This window comes from Phodopus roborovskii, unplaced genomic scaffold (assembly GCF_943737965.1).
Source record: "Phodopus roborovskii unplaced genomic scaffold, PHOROB, whole genome shotgun sequence".
Taxonomy (NCBI): domain Eukaryota; kingdom Metazoa; phylum Chordata; class Mammalia; order Rodentia; family Cricetidae; genus Phodopus; species Phodopus roborovskii.
The window spans coordinates 48,983,944-48,996,871 of NW_026126433.1; the positions used below are offsets into that span (position 1 = coordinate 48,983,944).

Genomic DNA, 12,928 nt, shown 5'->3' on the forward strand with positions numbered 1-12,928 from the left:
GTAATGGAAACCATCTAACTAAATTTAGTCTAAAAAGCAGGTCCTTCTCAAATTTCAAACTATGTCCAATTATGAAAGTTCCACAAACATCTTTGGTTTCAATTATTTGTTATAAATTTATGGCAAGTAACTTGTCATTGTAAAAACTGAACTTTAATTTTAATAAAAGTGTAACTTTTGATAACACAACCAAAAATTTAAAATACTGAGGTACTACTCAGAATTAAAATATTTTGTTAGTAATATCTATGAATACTTTGCAGCTATCCAATGTCTTAAATGTATATTTAGTCACAATTTCATTTTTTATGTAAGACTTTAATAATCATTTAGGTAAGGTCAAAGTATTACTACAACTAAGCAGCAAAAGATACTTCAGTAAACCTGGGAGAAATCTTCACCAAGTCAATCAAGATTTAGTAACTACTTAACATGAACAACATTCTTATAGAGATCAAAAAAAAAAAAAAAAAAAAAAAACACCCAAGTTTGACAGATTACTTTCCTAAAGGTTTTCGTATGGTATGCTTATTTTCACTAAGCTGCATGAGGTAAGTAAACAGAAATGTTAAGTATACTAACAGCTAATGTATAATTTCCTATTATTATTATACTCTTATCCAAATTTTAATAGAAAGTATTGAAATTTTTACTTAAGAACTTAAAATAGTACCTGTTAAACCCTAATTGCAGCTGGGTGCATGCCTTTGATCCCAGCCCTTGGGAGGCAGAGGTAGGCCTGAGTTCAAGGCCAGGCTGGCCTACAGAGCTAGTTCTAGGACAGCCTCGAAAACAATACAGAGAAAAAACCCTGTCTCAAAATACCAAAAAATGAAAAAAACAAACAAACAAACAAACAAAAACAAAACCTAATTACAGTTTTTTTCAATACAATCCAAGAAAGTCTCACCTAGAAATTCTCTGGGATGTTTTTGAAATTGGTGTTCCAACAAATGCCTCAGGAAGCTCTGGATGTGAGAAACGATGTACTACAGAAGACGGTTGTTCAGTTTTAGGGCTACAGAGAAATAAAAACTCAAATGTAAGTTATATACCATATGGGTTACTGGCAAAAAATTCTAGGAGATTAGATGGAAGATAAAGAAAGGATGTCCATTTTTCACTTTGAAAAAAGGCCAGGAAGGATCAGCAGGAAAACATGTCCCAGTGACCGAGTTCAATCTCCAGATCCCACATGGTGAGGAGAACTGAATCCTACAAGTTGTGCTCTGATCTACACACACACATGCGCGCACACACATACTCACAGACAAAACAAATCCTTTAATGAGCAGCTAACTTAAAGAAGTTTCATTTTTTATATTCTATAATAACCTTGCTAACACCAAGGTGCCTTGCTAATGAACATTGCTGCTGTTCTGCAAAGAGTACATACTTGCCTCATACTCTGAGCTTGATCCCTGGGACAAATATGGTGGAAGGGCAAAACCAACTCTTGTAAACAGGCCTCTAATCACTGCACAGACTCTGTGAGCTGCATGCCTTAACCCTCCACCACACACACAAAGTAAGTAAAACTTAAAGGTAATTAGAAACAATACCTATTGTAAAGTGAGATGCCATTTTTAGGTTCATGACTTGCCCACACCTCTCCAATTTTAGATAATACATTATTGATGAAAGTAGATCTTGTTAACACTGTTCCAGTTACAGCTTTCTTTGGAAATGCTGATAATGGTTTGGGTCTAGAAACTGAAAAATAAAGAATACAGGACTCAGTCCCATCTCTGACAAGGTTTTTATAAAAGAAAAAAGGAAACATGACTGTACAACACAAGGAAATGATGGTGACTCCAGGAAGGGAATCACTCGGTATCTTTCCCAGCCTGAGTATAAGCATTCTGCAATGGAATTTTACCTTCACGAAAAACTGATGATGTTGATAGATGGTAAGGCTTAGCTCGCTCAACGGCTAATTTTCTCTGGACTCTAGGTAGGATTTTCCCATATTGGTCTAATATAGAATTTCGAGCCACTGATCTCTCCCGCAAACGTGGGTCACGATCACTCTATTGAATACATTATAATTAACAAAAATTTAATTTTTATGTTAGATGCCACTATATATTTATACCTGAAATTATGAATATAGTATCTTTCTTCTATCTACGTTTTTCCAGCTCAGATTTCATATACTCCCTTAAAATTGTGCACACATCTACACATTCCATATATCCACTACCAAGACTTGATCCTTCACAATGAATACAAACAATGTATCATGAATGTAACACTCCTTTACATGTAGCTTCATGTGTGGGGAGCAGAGGAAGCCCTGTGTTAAGATCTGAGTGAATGTGTGTTGTTGACATGGCTATGGGTATGTCAACACCCTGCCACACATACATAGAAAGCAAAAGCTTCCTCTGGTTCATATGTGTACACAGAATATGTAGCTTTCTTCCATTGGATATTTTTGGCCTGAAGACTACTTCTACCAAGATTAAATAAACCTGTCTCCTTGATCCAGCTGTACACATACCACAAACCCTACCTTCTCCTCATTTATCTGTATAGAATGCAGATAATAATTATCTGTCTAATTGCATATAATAAATAAGCTGAACTTCCAGGGTGCTTGGCGTTCTTCCTAAAAGAAGAGCCCAATCCCCCGGATTCCAGCTATTTTGTGTCTCTATGTTTATATTTCTTTACTCTCTCGATGGTTCAGTCAGGTCCATCCCTGGGACCAAGGTAGATATGACATCCAGGCAAACAAGTTCCCAAATATTGTCATTTTAGTGATCACTAAGGCTCACAAAGAGTGTCCTATGTGCACAGAACAAGCTAAGAGTCAGTGTGACTTCTGAAGTTCATTGTTTTCTATATTACACAACTACTCTCAGAGTCCTCCTTTCGTTTTCACTATCAGAACACAGTGGCATGTGCAGATAACCACACCCATGAGGATTCTTTAAGCTCAAGACAACATAAAGCAAATGGTCACGCTGAAACTATGTTCTTGTAACACAAGTAAAAAAAAAAAAAAAAAAGATCTGTTTCCTTTTTTTCACACAGTGAGACAACTTTAATCATACCGTGAGATTATTCTTCAGTGTTTGGTTTAGTTTCAAGGCAGAAATATAATTTGCACGCTGCAAATGGTGAACTAGAAGAAATTCATGATTCTGAACACTGGTACTGGATTGTAAAAATTTCACTAAACATTCCTAGGGAGAACAAGAGAGATTTGTAAACTTATCAATTTACCCTAAATTTCTTTTAAGTCTACACTGATTGCTGATTAATTACCTGCTCAGTGTCTGTAAATGGTAGCTTCAGTAAATCCTCCATTAAGCCCATTTCCTGACAAACTTCATAAGCATGCTTTAATAGTTCCTCTATATTCACTCTGTTTGAGTTGTGTCGCAGTAAGTTCCAGGCCTCAACCATGCACCTGAAATCAGTACCAAAGGTTAAAAAAGCCATATAAGACAGAAAAGGTACCCGACACAACATTTTAAAGATAATTTGCATGCGCAACTATAAAATACTTGAAATTTTTATTGAATATTGATACACAATGAGTCTTGCTAATGTCAAAAAGATAACTGGGCACTTGCTCCCCCACAAGACAGAACTTACTATGTAGCCCTGGCTATCCTGGAATATACTATGTAGACCAGGCTGGCCTTAAACTCAGAGAGATGCCTGACTCTGCATTCCCAGTGCTGGAATTAAAGGTGTGTGCCACTACATCCAACTACAACTAGGCACCTCAATTTTATGCAGCTTTCCAATATTTAAGCGTTGCGTAGTAGACAAACAAAGCTGACTGACAAGGTGGCAAAATCTTAAGGGTGGCCTGAAAAGAATTGAAGGTTTGTGTGGTATGACAGAGAATAATCAGGATATCATGGTAGTGACACTTAGCATGAGCAGAGCATGGGAATAAAAGTGTGACGACCTGTAGTAGATTGACTTTGGCTGATCTATACCAAGGTCTAATTAGAAAGCCTGAGTGAACTTGAAACAGCAAGTGGAAGCTCTGAGCAGTGACACCATTTCAACGAGGCACTGCTTCTTACATAGGAGTCTAACAAAGTGGGTTTGATATTTAAAAGCCTGAGCCACCATTCTCAGTGCTCACTCTCCACTTCATGCTGAAGGTAAGGAAGTAAGCTCTCAGCATCACTCCCCAGCCACCTCATCTCCCTGCCACGGCAACTCTGCAAACCCAAGTCCAAATAAACTTTCTTCTAAAAGTTGCCTTGGTCATGGAGTTCTATCACAGCAACAGAAAAGTAACTTAATACTCAGATCCCACTGAGAGACTTGTCTTTCAGAGATTTACTCTTTCACTCAAAGTACTTGTTATTTATCAATTCTAGTTGGAAGCCACCATGTCTTTCTTATAAGGATATTAGATAATGTGACTGATATGATATGTATTTTTATTTTCTTGAGATGGGGTCTCATGTATCTAGGGCTGGGCAAGAATACATAATTCTCCATTTCCTGAGACTTGGGATTATAGATATATGCCACTATTTACTATACATTTCATTTATTAACCAATTCTATTTATTAAAATGTGACTAAGAATTTCTATTTTTAAGATGTACATACCTATTAAAAAGCAGAACAGTGAGGTGAAGGATGACATCACTGCTACTGGACACTGTTGGCTTCATTGTTTGAAGATATCGGAGAGCCTGTTTGTGCTCTCCCTGACTCATAAAGGCTTCAATTATCTTTGAATGCTGCCACGACGCAGGTTTTGCAGTAATTGGGTGAAAGAGAAGGTCTAAACCATTCTGAAAAATGATGAAGTATTAAATATAAATACTTCTTTGTATTTAGACAAAGTAGTTGTCCCTTAAAAGGGCAAGTAGTATTAAAAATAAAACCAAAGAAGTCAAAATTAAGTAAGTTTAATGTAAGCTAAAAGGAGCTAGTCTATGGTAAGAGTTCAAAGAACAGAAGTATCATACCTTTAAGGCCTCATATATAAAATTCTTCCTATGCCCATTTCATGCCTCATTCACATGCCTCATTCACAAATCTTTTTTGGCTTACGCCAAAACCCAAACACATCTCTTAACAGTCAGTGCTAAACCATTCCCAACCATCCACCTGTATGCCCTCTTCTTTCAACAGCAAGTAACTTGAGGATTCAACTGGAATTCTTGCTGCTTGGGTGAGGGAGCTAAAGTTATACAAAAGCTTATATTCCAAGTGAAATACTTACCTCATAGTCATTATGATCTAGAAGCCAAAATCCTTGAACTAACTTAACTTGGCCCCAAGAAATAGCAAAGGCAGTTGGGAAAGATTCGATGGGAGTATCCATTTTGTTTGGAAAGGAATACATAATATCAAGTAGCAAATAAATCGTCTTTTAAAAAAAGGGTTAAGGATAATAAACTTAGAAAATCCTACATATATACTTAGAATAGGGAGTAGAAGGTAGAATTAAGAGGTTTTTAAAAACTTAAGCTTGTAAGGCCATTAGGGATATCCAGTTATGGAAACAGTTCTTTAACATAGGCAAAAGAAGTCCCATGCCACCCTTATTTATTCTCTGTATTTTAGTGCTACAACAAAAGACTGAACAAAAATATATCTCATTCATTAAAACAAACAGTAAATCCCAGTAACTGGTTTAGTAAGTTTAAAAAGAGCTATAGATCAAACTCTTACTTGGCAAAAGCTGGCAGTTTAAACAAATACATCAAGTACCTTATATGTTATGAACAAGCAATACATTAGACTAAAATGACATTAGGACAAAACATTGCCACAAAATGCATTAAGGCAGAAATAATGCCCAAGGCTGTATCAAGCTACCTTTAGAAAGCTGTTCATGTGTGGGCGTATGGTGTGTGGGCATGTGCACCCATGTACTTATGGGTGTTTTCAGGGACATTTGGAGGCCAGAAAGATAACTCACCAGATATTGTTCACACCTTATTTTCATTTTTTTGAGAAAGTCTCCCATACTGGACCTAGATCTTATCATTTAACTCAAATGGCTGGCTAGCAAGGCCCCAAAATCCATGTCTTCTGCTTCCTTAACACTGAGACTGCAGGCACACACCACTCCCTGGCTTTTATGTGGGTACTAGGGATATGAACTCAGGTCCTCATGCATAGCTAACAAGCACTTTACCTAAACACTGAGCCTTATCTCCAGTCCTATGAGTGAGCCCTTAGTGTAGTAATCATCTACAACACATAAACTTTTTTTCTCCTTTTAAGTGCTGGAGATCAAGCCCATAGCCTGACACATGCTATGTAGTAGTACATGCTAGGTAACTACCACTCATCTACTGACTCCTCTCACCCCAACTGCCAGCCTAAGACTTCTACAGCTAAGCCTTACCAACTGATTCTGAGTTAAGAATACATACTTAGATTGGGGGGGGGGGGAGATGTTTCATGAGACTGGATTAAATATTTGAGAGTCCCACTACTGGAATTTTATGATTTAGGCAATATACAAATACTTATTAAAAGTTTAAAGGATACAATAGTATGCTTGCTTGTTTCAGTAATGTTGTCTAATAAATATATGTCAAGTAGTGCCTATAAAAGAAAAGAAAAATGTCAGTGCTTTTTAGTCTTTTCTTCATGTCCCACTTCTCTAGCCTGTGTCAGGCATGAAAACTTCAAATACTCCCCCTCCACTCAGACTCTTTAAATGATCCCACATTACTGTAACATACATGGATGCTAGCAGGAGGATATTTTCCTGTGCCTCCTTCATCCCGCTTCCACAACTTCTCAACTTGATCTCCTAATTGAGAAACTAATCCATCAATCATCAAACAATCATGGTTCCACTTCCCTCTGCAATGTAAGAAACATTAAAGATTATCTGCATTAATGTTAACTATTGATATCAAAACAGTAAGCATTAAATGTTCAAAAAACAGGTGGGAAGCAGACTTCACTTAGTATCATGAGACTAAAGAAATAAAGTGGCACTAGTCAGAAAAATCCTTAAGTTGCTTCAAGTTCAGTCATTACCAAGCCAGCCAGTGAAGACTAAATACTATGAAAGAATGGGTCTAACCAGTAAAATAGCTGAGACCATTTTATTTTTCACCATTCTGAATTAATTATGAGCAGCCCCAGGTACTAAAAATATTTCTGTTCCAACTGAGCTGAATCCTGATTTAGTCATTCAAAAATGTATTACTGAACACTTCTAATGTGGTAAGCTTATCTCCTCACCTATCAACAGCAGCAGCAGCTTTTATTTATTCAGACATATACTAAGTGTCCTTAACATCTGACTTCTATATTTATATTGCAGCTTACAAATAAAGCAAAGCTTCCAAAGGATACATATTTTAAAACATGCCTAGTCAGAACAGGAGTAGAGAACTACACTAGAATTTCTGAGGTAGGAGAGTCAAGTTCAAGGTTATGCTCAGCTACCTTTAAGTTCTACAACATGAGTCACTGCCCAATTTCCAAAGTTCACATCCATTATCCTAGAACAGTTACACTAAAGGGCTGGTTTCCAAAATTCAAAGCAAATTAGAATTATAGCTCATTCCCAGGAGAATCTGACCCAAGAAATCTGGAGTCAGTGCTTGACAAGCCATCCCCTAAATGCTATTTGGTCAATCTAAAGAAGACAACTATCTAATTCCAGAGACAGAATAGAATTCAGGTTCTAACTACTACTTCTAGCATACTCCCCGCCCCCTTTTTTTTTAGTTACAAAGCAACTAACAAGGCTATTTTTTTTTTAAATTTTTATACAAGAACTACATAAAATATGAAAAGGAAAAAAAGATCCAAGTTTTGAAAACCACTAAAATAACCAATTCATGTTGTAGGAATAGGTTTTCGATGAGTAAAAGATTCCAGTCTTTTTTCCAAATAAGAATTCCTGGAGAGTGGAAGAGTGATTGCACAAATTACTGTGACAAATCACTCATGAATAACATTTTATTTAGGAAATAAGGGTAGTATGCTCTAGTTTAAAGTGCAGGCATTGGGTCAGACTCCATTTGTATTTTATTAATCCTACCAACCAATGAGCATGGGAGACCTTTCTAGCTTCTGAATCGTCTTCACTTTCTTTCTCCAATGTCTTACAAAATTTTAATTATACAAGTCTTACACTTGCTTGATTGGAGTACCACAAGATATTTTTTGAGCCACCATTAAAAGTACTGTTTCCATGATTTCTTTCTGTTTGTCCTTTGTTCAAAGAAAGGCCACTGATTTCTGTGTATTAATTTTTATCCTGCTACTTTGTCAAAGTGTTTAACAGCTATAGACTTTTCTTCTTGCTATTTTGAGGGTCATTATGTATACCATTGTACCACCTGTAAGGCCCAATACCCTGACTTAAGAATACATACTTGGGGGGGTGGTGGTGGGAGGGGATACATTTCATGAGACTAGGCCGGATATTTGAGAGTGACACTACTAGAATTTTATGATTTTGGTACTATACAAGTAGTTGTATATTACCAGCAGATAGATGGCTAACACAAACTCAATGGTATTTTGTTCCCATAAAGCTTTGTCTGGGCATTTTCTCCTTGCCCTACTGTCTTTTGCTTATATAATTTCTGATTATGTGTTTTCAGGGAATTTCTGTGCTTGTCCAATATGTGTTCTTGTGATTTTCCTTTGGGTCTTTTAAGTTTTTTTTTTTTTTTTGTTCATTTGTTTGTTTTGTCCTGATCAGGTTTGCTTTTACCTTATTTATTTTTGTTTTTAGATGCCTGTTTGCTTTATAATGAGAGCAAGAAAGGATCTGACTTTGGGTGGGTAGGAGGATATGGAAGGAGTTGGGGGAAGGAGAGCCAGAATCAGAATATACTGTATGAAAAATTATTGTCAATAAAAAGATATAGACATGAAGTTAAAAGCAAACAATCCAATTAGCAGTGTGAGTTACGACAACAGTACTTGGCTGGGAAGTTCACTTAGTCATTTTACAGTCTGAGTGTGAACGCTGTAATGAGGCTGCACCATACCTGGGCGAGTGCTCACACTTCTGCCGGCGACTGGTATAGAAGTTCTGAATAACAGGGTAGTTGTAGCGCACCCTTGATAGCTGCAGGGCATCATCTGGAGGGTTTATTGATGTTGGGGGGAAAAGTTAGTAATATTGCCAAAATATCTCAAAATTTAGGATGTTATAAAACTCCCTTTTCTCTAATTGCATAATAAATTCTTACTCTAGCTAAAATTTGTTTACCTGTTTGTTTTTCAAGACAGGATTTCTCTGTGTAACCCTGGCTGTCCTGGAATTCAGATTTATAGACCAGGGTGACCCTAACTCACAGATCTGCTTACTTCTGCCTATTTATTGCTGGGATTAAAGGCATGTGCCATTACCGCCTGGCCTAGTCTTGCTAAAATTTAATCAATACAAGAAGAACACAACCTCTTTAAAATATATATGTATAAAGTTGGGAGGGAGCAGGGAGAAAGAGCATGGTTAATCAAAATACATTGTATACACAAATGAAATTCTTAAACTATCGAGTGTTTATTTAAATACATCTAACAAACAAATAAATGTATAAGTAAGGAAAACAGTCTCATGAAGTTTGTAATAAGAATGCTGGATGGGACTTAACAGTGTGGAAAGTACTAGTAAATTTACTCCTGAGGCACAAAAAAGAATTTGAAAACAAATAATATTGACCATTTATTCAAGTTAGAATGTAAACAAATTGTAAACGAGTAAGATCAACAATTACATATATAGTAAGCAGAGAAACTTTAAAGTAGAGTCAACTGTACTTCCTAGAAATGTAAGTCAGGTCTTTGTTGTAAACAAACTCTATAGAAGGCAGTACTGAGAAACTCTCAAGAAGTCTCTAATTAATTGGATTAAAGGAACCACTTAATTGATGGCAAGTATTAATAAATATATTAATGCCAGCATGGGATATACAATTTTAATCCCAGTATTCAGAAGGTAGGGGCAGGTGGCTCTTTGTGAGTTCAAGGACAGCTTGGTTTATATATTGAGTTCTAGGACAGTTAGAGCATCTAGGAGGCAGAAGCAAGTGAAACTATGATTTTGGGATTAGCCCAGTCTACATGAGTTTCAGGCCATACAGGGATATATAGTGAGACCCTTTCTCAAAATAGAACAAAACAACAACAAAAGAACGAAACAAGACATCAGTAAGTTAGGTTATAAAAGCCATACTTCTATGGGTGTAAGTGATATTTTAGAAGTCATGTTTTCTCAGACTTGCTCTTATTTTACATGCTAATTCAATGAACATACATGGAGTGTCTGTGAGGTAATGCAGACACAAAGTAAGGAAAAATGAAGATTAGAAACATATTATGAAGGCTCAGAACAGAACAAGAACATTATGGAGCTAGGACATTTCAATCAATATTCATTTATTAAATACTTTACCTAAACCTTCAGGTAAAAGCCCAGAATGAGAAAACCACAGAACCATTTGTGCATATTGACAGATAAGTTGGGTAACCATATGCTTATTGCTCAAGTCCACCAGTCCTACAAAAAAGAATTAACATTGGTTGTGTTAACTTTCAATGTATTGACCACAAATGACAATTCAAAATGAGCATGAATACACATACATACATACATACATACATACATATCTATGTATATTTATTTTTAGTATACAATGAGCCAAAGTGAGGTTAAGCAAATCTCTAAAACATTAAGGTAACTCACTAACTAAAATAGGCATTTTGTAGAAACTACAGTTAAGTGTTTCATGCGAAACACAGTTAAAATACATTAAAAAATAGATTTTTCAAATTAGGCCTTTAAATAAAAGCGTACTTTTTCCCTTGTTGAAAGGGCAAAATAAAGACACTTCTTTTCATACAAAAATAAATGTTAACCTCAAATTTTAAATTCTACTAGTAGTAAATTCTAAGGCCAGCAAGATGATTCAGTGAGTAAAGACACCCGCCAAAAATAAATGAATAAATAAATAAAAGCCATAAGACCTAGGTTCACTCCCTAGAACACACATAAAAGACAGAAAGGGCCAATCAGAGCAATCTGGTGGCAGCTGCATAATGACGTGTGCATGCACATCCACACACACCACACAAATTACTGAAAAACTTTCATCTTAGAGAACTAGCTTCCTCTACAAAACGCCTCATCAAGTAAATAAGAACTTTAAGTGAATTAAGTAAAATTTAACAAGACACTCATTTGTATAACATGCATACCTCTTTCAGTGATGCCCTGAGCCTCCATTGCAAAACAGCTTAAGACTGTATTAAGGTTGCTGAGGAGTAAATGGCACTGCTGGATAGACTGTATGGTTTGTGGATCGATGAATCGACATGAACCATCAAATAATGGTGCGCCTTCCAAGGATAAAACACAAGGTCAGAATCAACATCAACGTACATTTTCTTCTAAAGGGTAATAGGCTTTAGAAATATAGGCTAAAATTGGCAAATATCAAGGAACTCAGAAAGTGCTTTCAATATAAAACCAGAGTCAAACTAAGATTATAAATTCAATTTAAGTCTACAGCTTATCCTCCTAACTACTATGTGTCATAAAATATGCATTTAACATGTGACTAATCTAAACAGTAATTAGCCTGGCGATGGTGGTGAATTTGTGAGTTTGAGGCCAGCCTGGTCTACAGAGCAAGTTCCAGGACAGGCTCCAAAGCTATAGAGAAACTCTGTCTCAAAAAACAAAAAAAACAAAAAAATCCTAAACAAAAATTTTAATTTCTGAGTTCCTTAAATCAAGTTCTAATTTGCTTCTAATAAATTGCTAATACAATTCCTTCACTTGAATATCATAAGAGGTTAAGAAAACAAACAACAATAACAACAACAAAAAGCCACAAAGTCTCTCTCCATTAACCAGCATAAAATTTAAAGCTTCCACAACAGCTGAATTACAGCCAGGTTCAGAGGCACATAACTATAATCCCAGTACTTGGGAGATATAAAGGCAGGATCATCTCTGATACATAGCAAAGACGATATGCTTATGTAGCTTATTAATCACTGTATTGCCAGTGAAAAGATAAGTTGTTTTAACCACTTTGTTTTCTTCTAAGACTATAAATCTTAAGATTTTATATCCCCAAAATATTAAAACTATTATGGAGCTAGATGTGGTAGCTCATGCCTGTAATTCAAAGCACACAGAGGCTAAAAGGAGGCTCAATAGAAGTTTAGTGCAAGCATGGACTACAGTGAGGTTCATGTCAGCCTATGTTACTGAGATCTTGTCTCAAACAAATATCCTATCTGTAAATAAAACATCAAGATTAGCTTTTAACTAAAATTGCCCTGAACCCAGACTTAATACTTACAAAGCCTGTCAAATTCTCCTTTTGTGAGAACCACCTTATTCCATGTCCATTCAAGAACAAAACGTAAATTAGCAGCAGAATTTGGTTGTTCTTATTTGCATTCATAAAAGAAAAAAGATAAAAAGGATTACTAACTCCAAAATGAAAATTAGTTCTTTTTAAGAGGAACCAGGCAGGCAGTACCTTAACCAAGCTCAGGAATTAAACATCAACTTTTACCAAATGTATCTTGGTGCATCTTATTGCACGAACCATGCTGCCCAAGGTACAAAACCCAATGGAGCTGAGGAAGGGTAGGGAGTCTTAAACAAACAAACAAACAAACAAACAGGTCATGAAATCTTTAATCCCAGTCCAGGTAGAGCTAGAAGGACCTCTGTGAGTTTGAGGCCAGCCTGGTCTACAGAACAAATTTGAGTTCCAAGACAGGCTGCAAAGCTACACAGAGAAACCCTGTCTGGAAAAACCAAAACTAAAACCAATGAAATAAACCAAAATCAAAAAAAGCTGGCCTCTAGTCTTTTAAATAAGACTTTAGAAATTTCTGAATATTAAAAGTCTGAAAATTTATTAGGCATGGATTAAAGGCATATGCCTTTAATTCTAGTACTCAGGAGGCAGACATATTAAAA

The 12,928-nt window shown here is 36.1% G+C and overlaps 1 protein-coding gene across 3 annotated transcripts in view; it reads right to left on the reverse strand.

Annotated features, from left to right (window-relative positions):
- The window catches only part of Ahctf1 (AT-hook containing transcription factor 1), a 52,175-nt gene that overhangs the window by 19,465 nt on the left and 19,782 nt on the right, over window positions 1–12,928 (reverse strand). For all 3 annotated transcript variants that reach the window (XM_051186408.1, XM_051186407.1, XM_051186405.1), the window contains exons 14-26: window positions 12,297–12,386; window positions 11,182–11,322; window positions 10,379–10,483; window positions 8,970–9,063; window positions 6,690–6,813; window positions 6,493–6,549; window positions 5,213–5,359; window positions 4,591–4,778; window positions 3,274–3,418; window positions 3,060–3,191; window positions 1,880–2,030; window positions 1,563–1,713; window positions 911–1,018 (exon numbers count right to left, since the gene is read on the reverse strand). In XM_051186408.1, coding sequence (XP_051042365.1) covers window positions 911–1,018; window positions 1,563–1,713; window positions 1,880–2,030; window positions 3,060–3,191; window positions 3,274–3,418; window positions 4,591–4,778; window positions 5,213–5,359; window positions 6,493–6,549; window positions 6,690–6,813; window positions 8,970–9,063; window positions 10,379–10,483; window positions 11,182–11,322; window positions 12,297–12,386 — 1,633 coding nt within the window. The remainder of the gene's footprint in view (window positions 1–910; window positions 1,019–1,562; window positions 1,714–1,879; window positions 2,031–3,059; window positions 3,192–3,273; window positions 3,419–4,590; window positions 4,779–5,212; window positions 5,360–6,492; window positions 6,550–6,689; window positions 6,814–8,969; window positions 9,064–10,378; window positions 10,484–11,181; window positions 11,323–12,296; window positions 12,387–12,928) is intronic.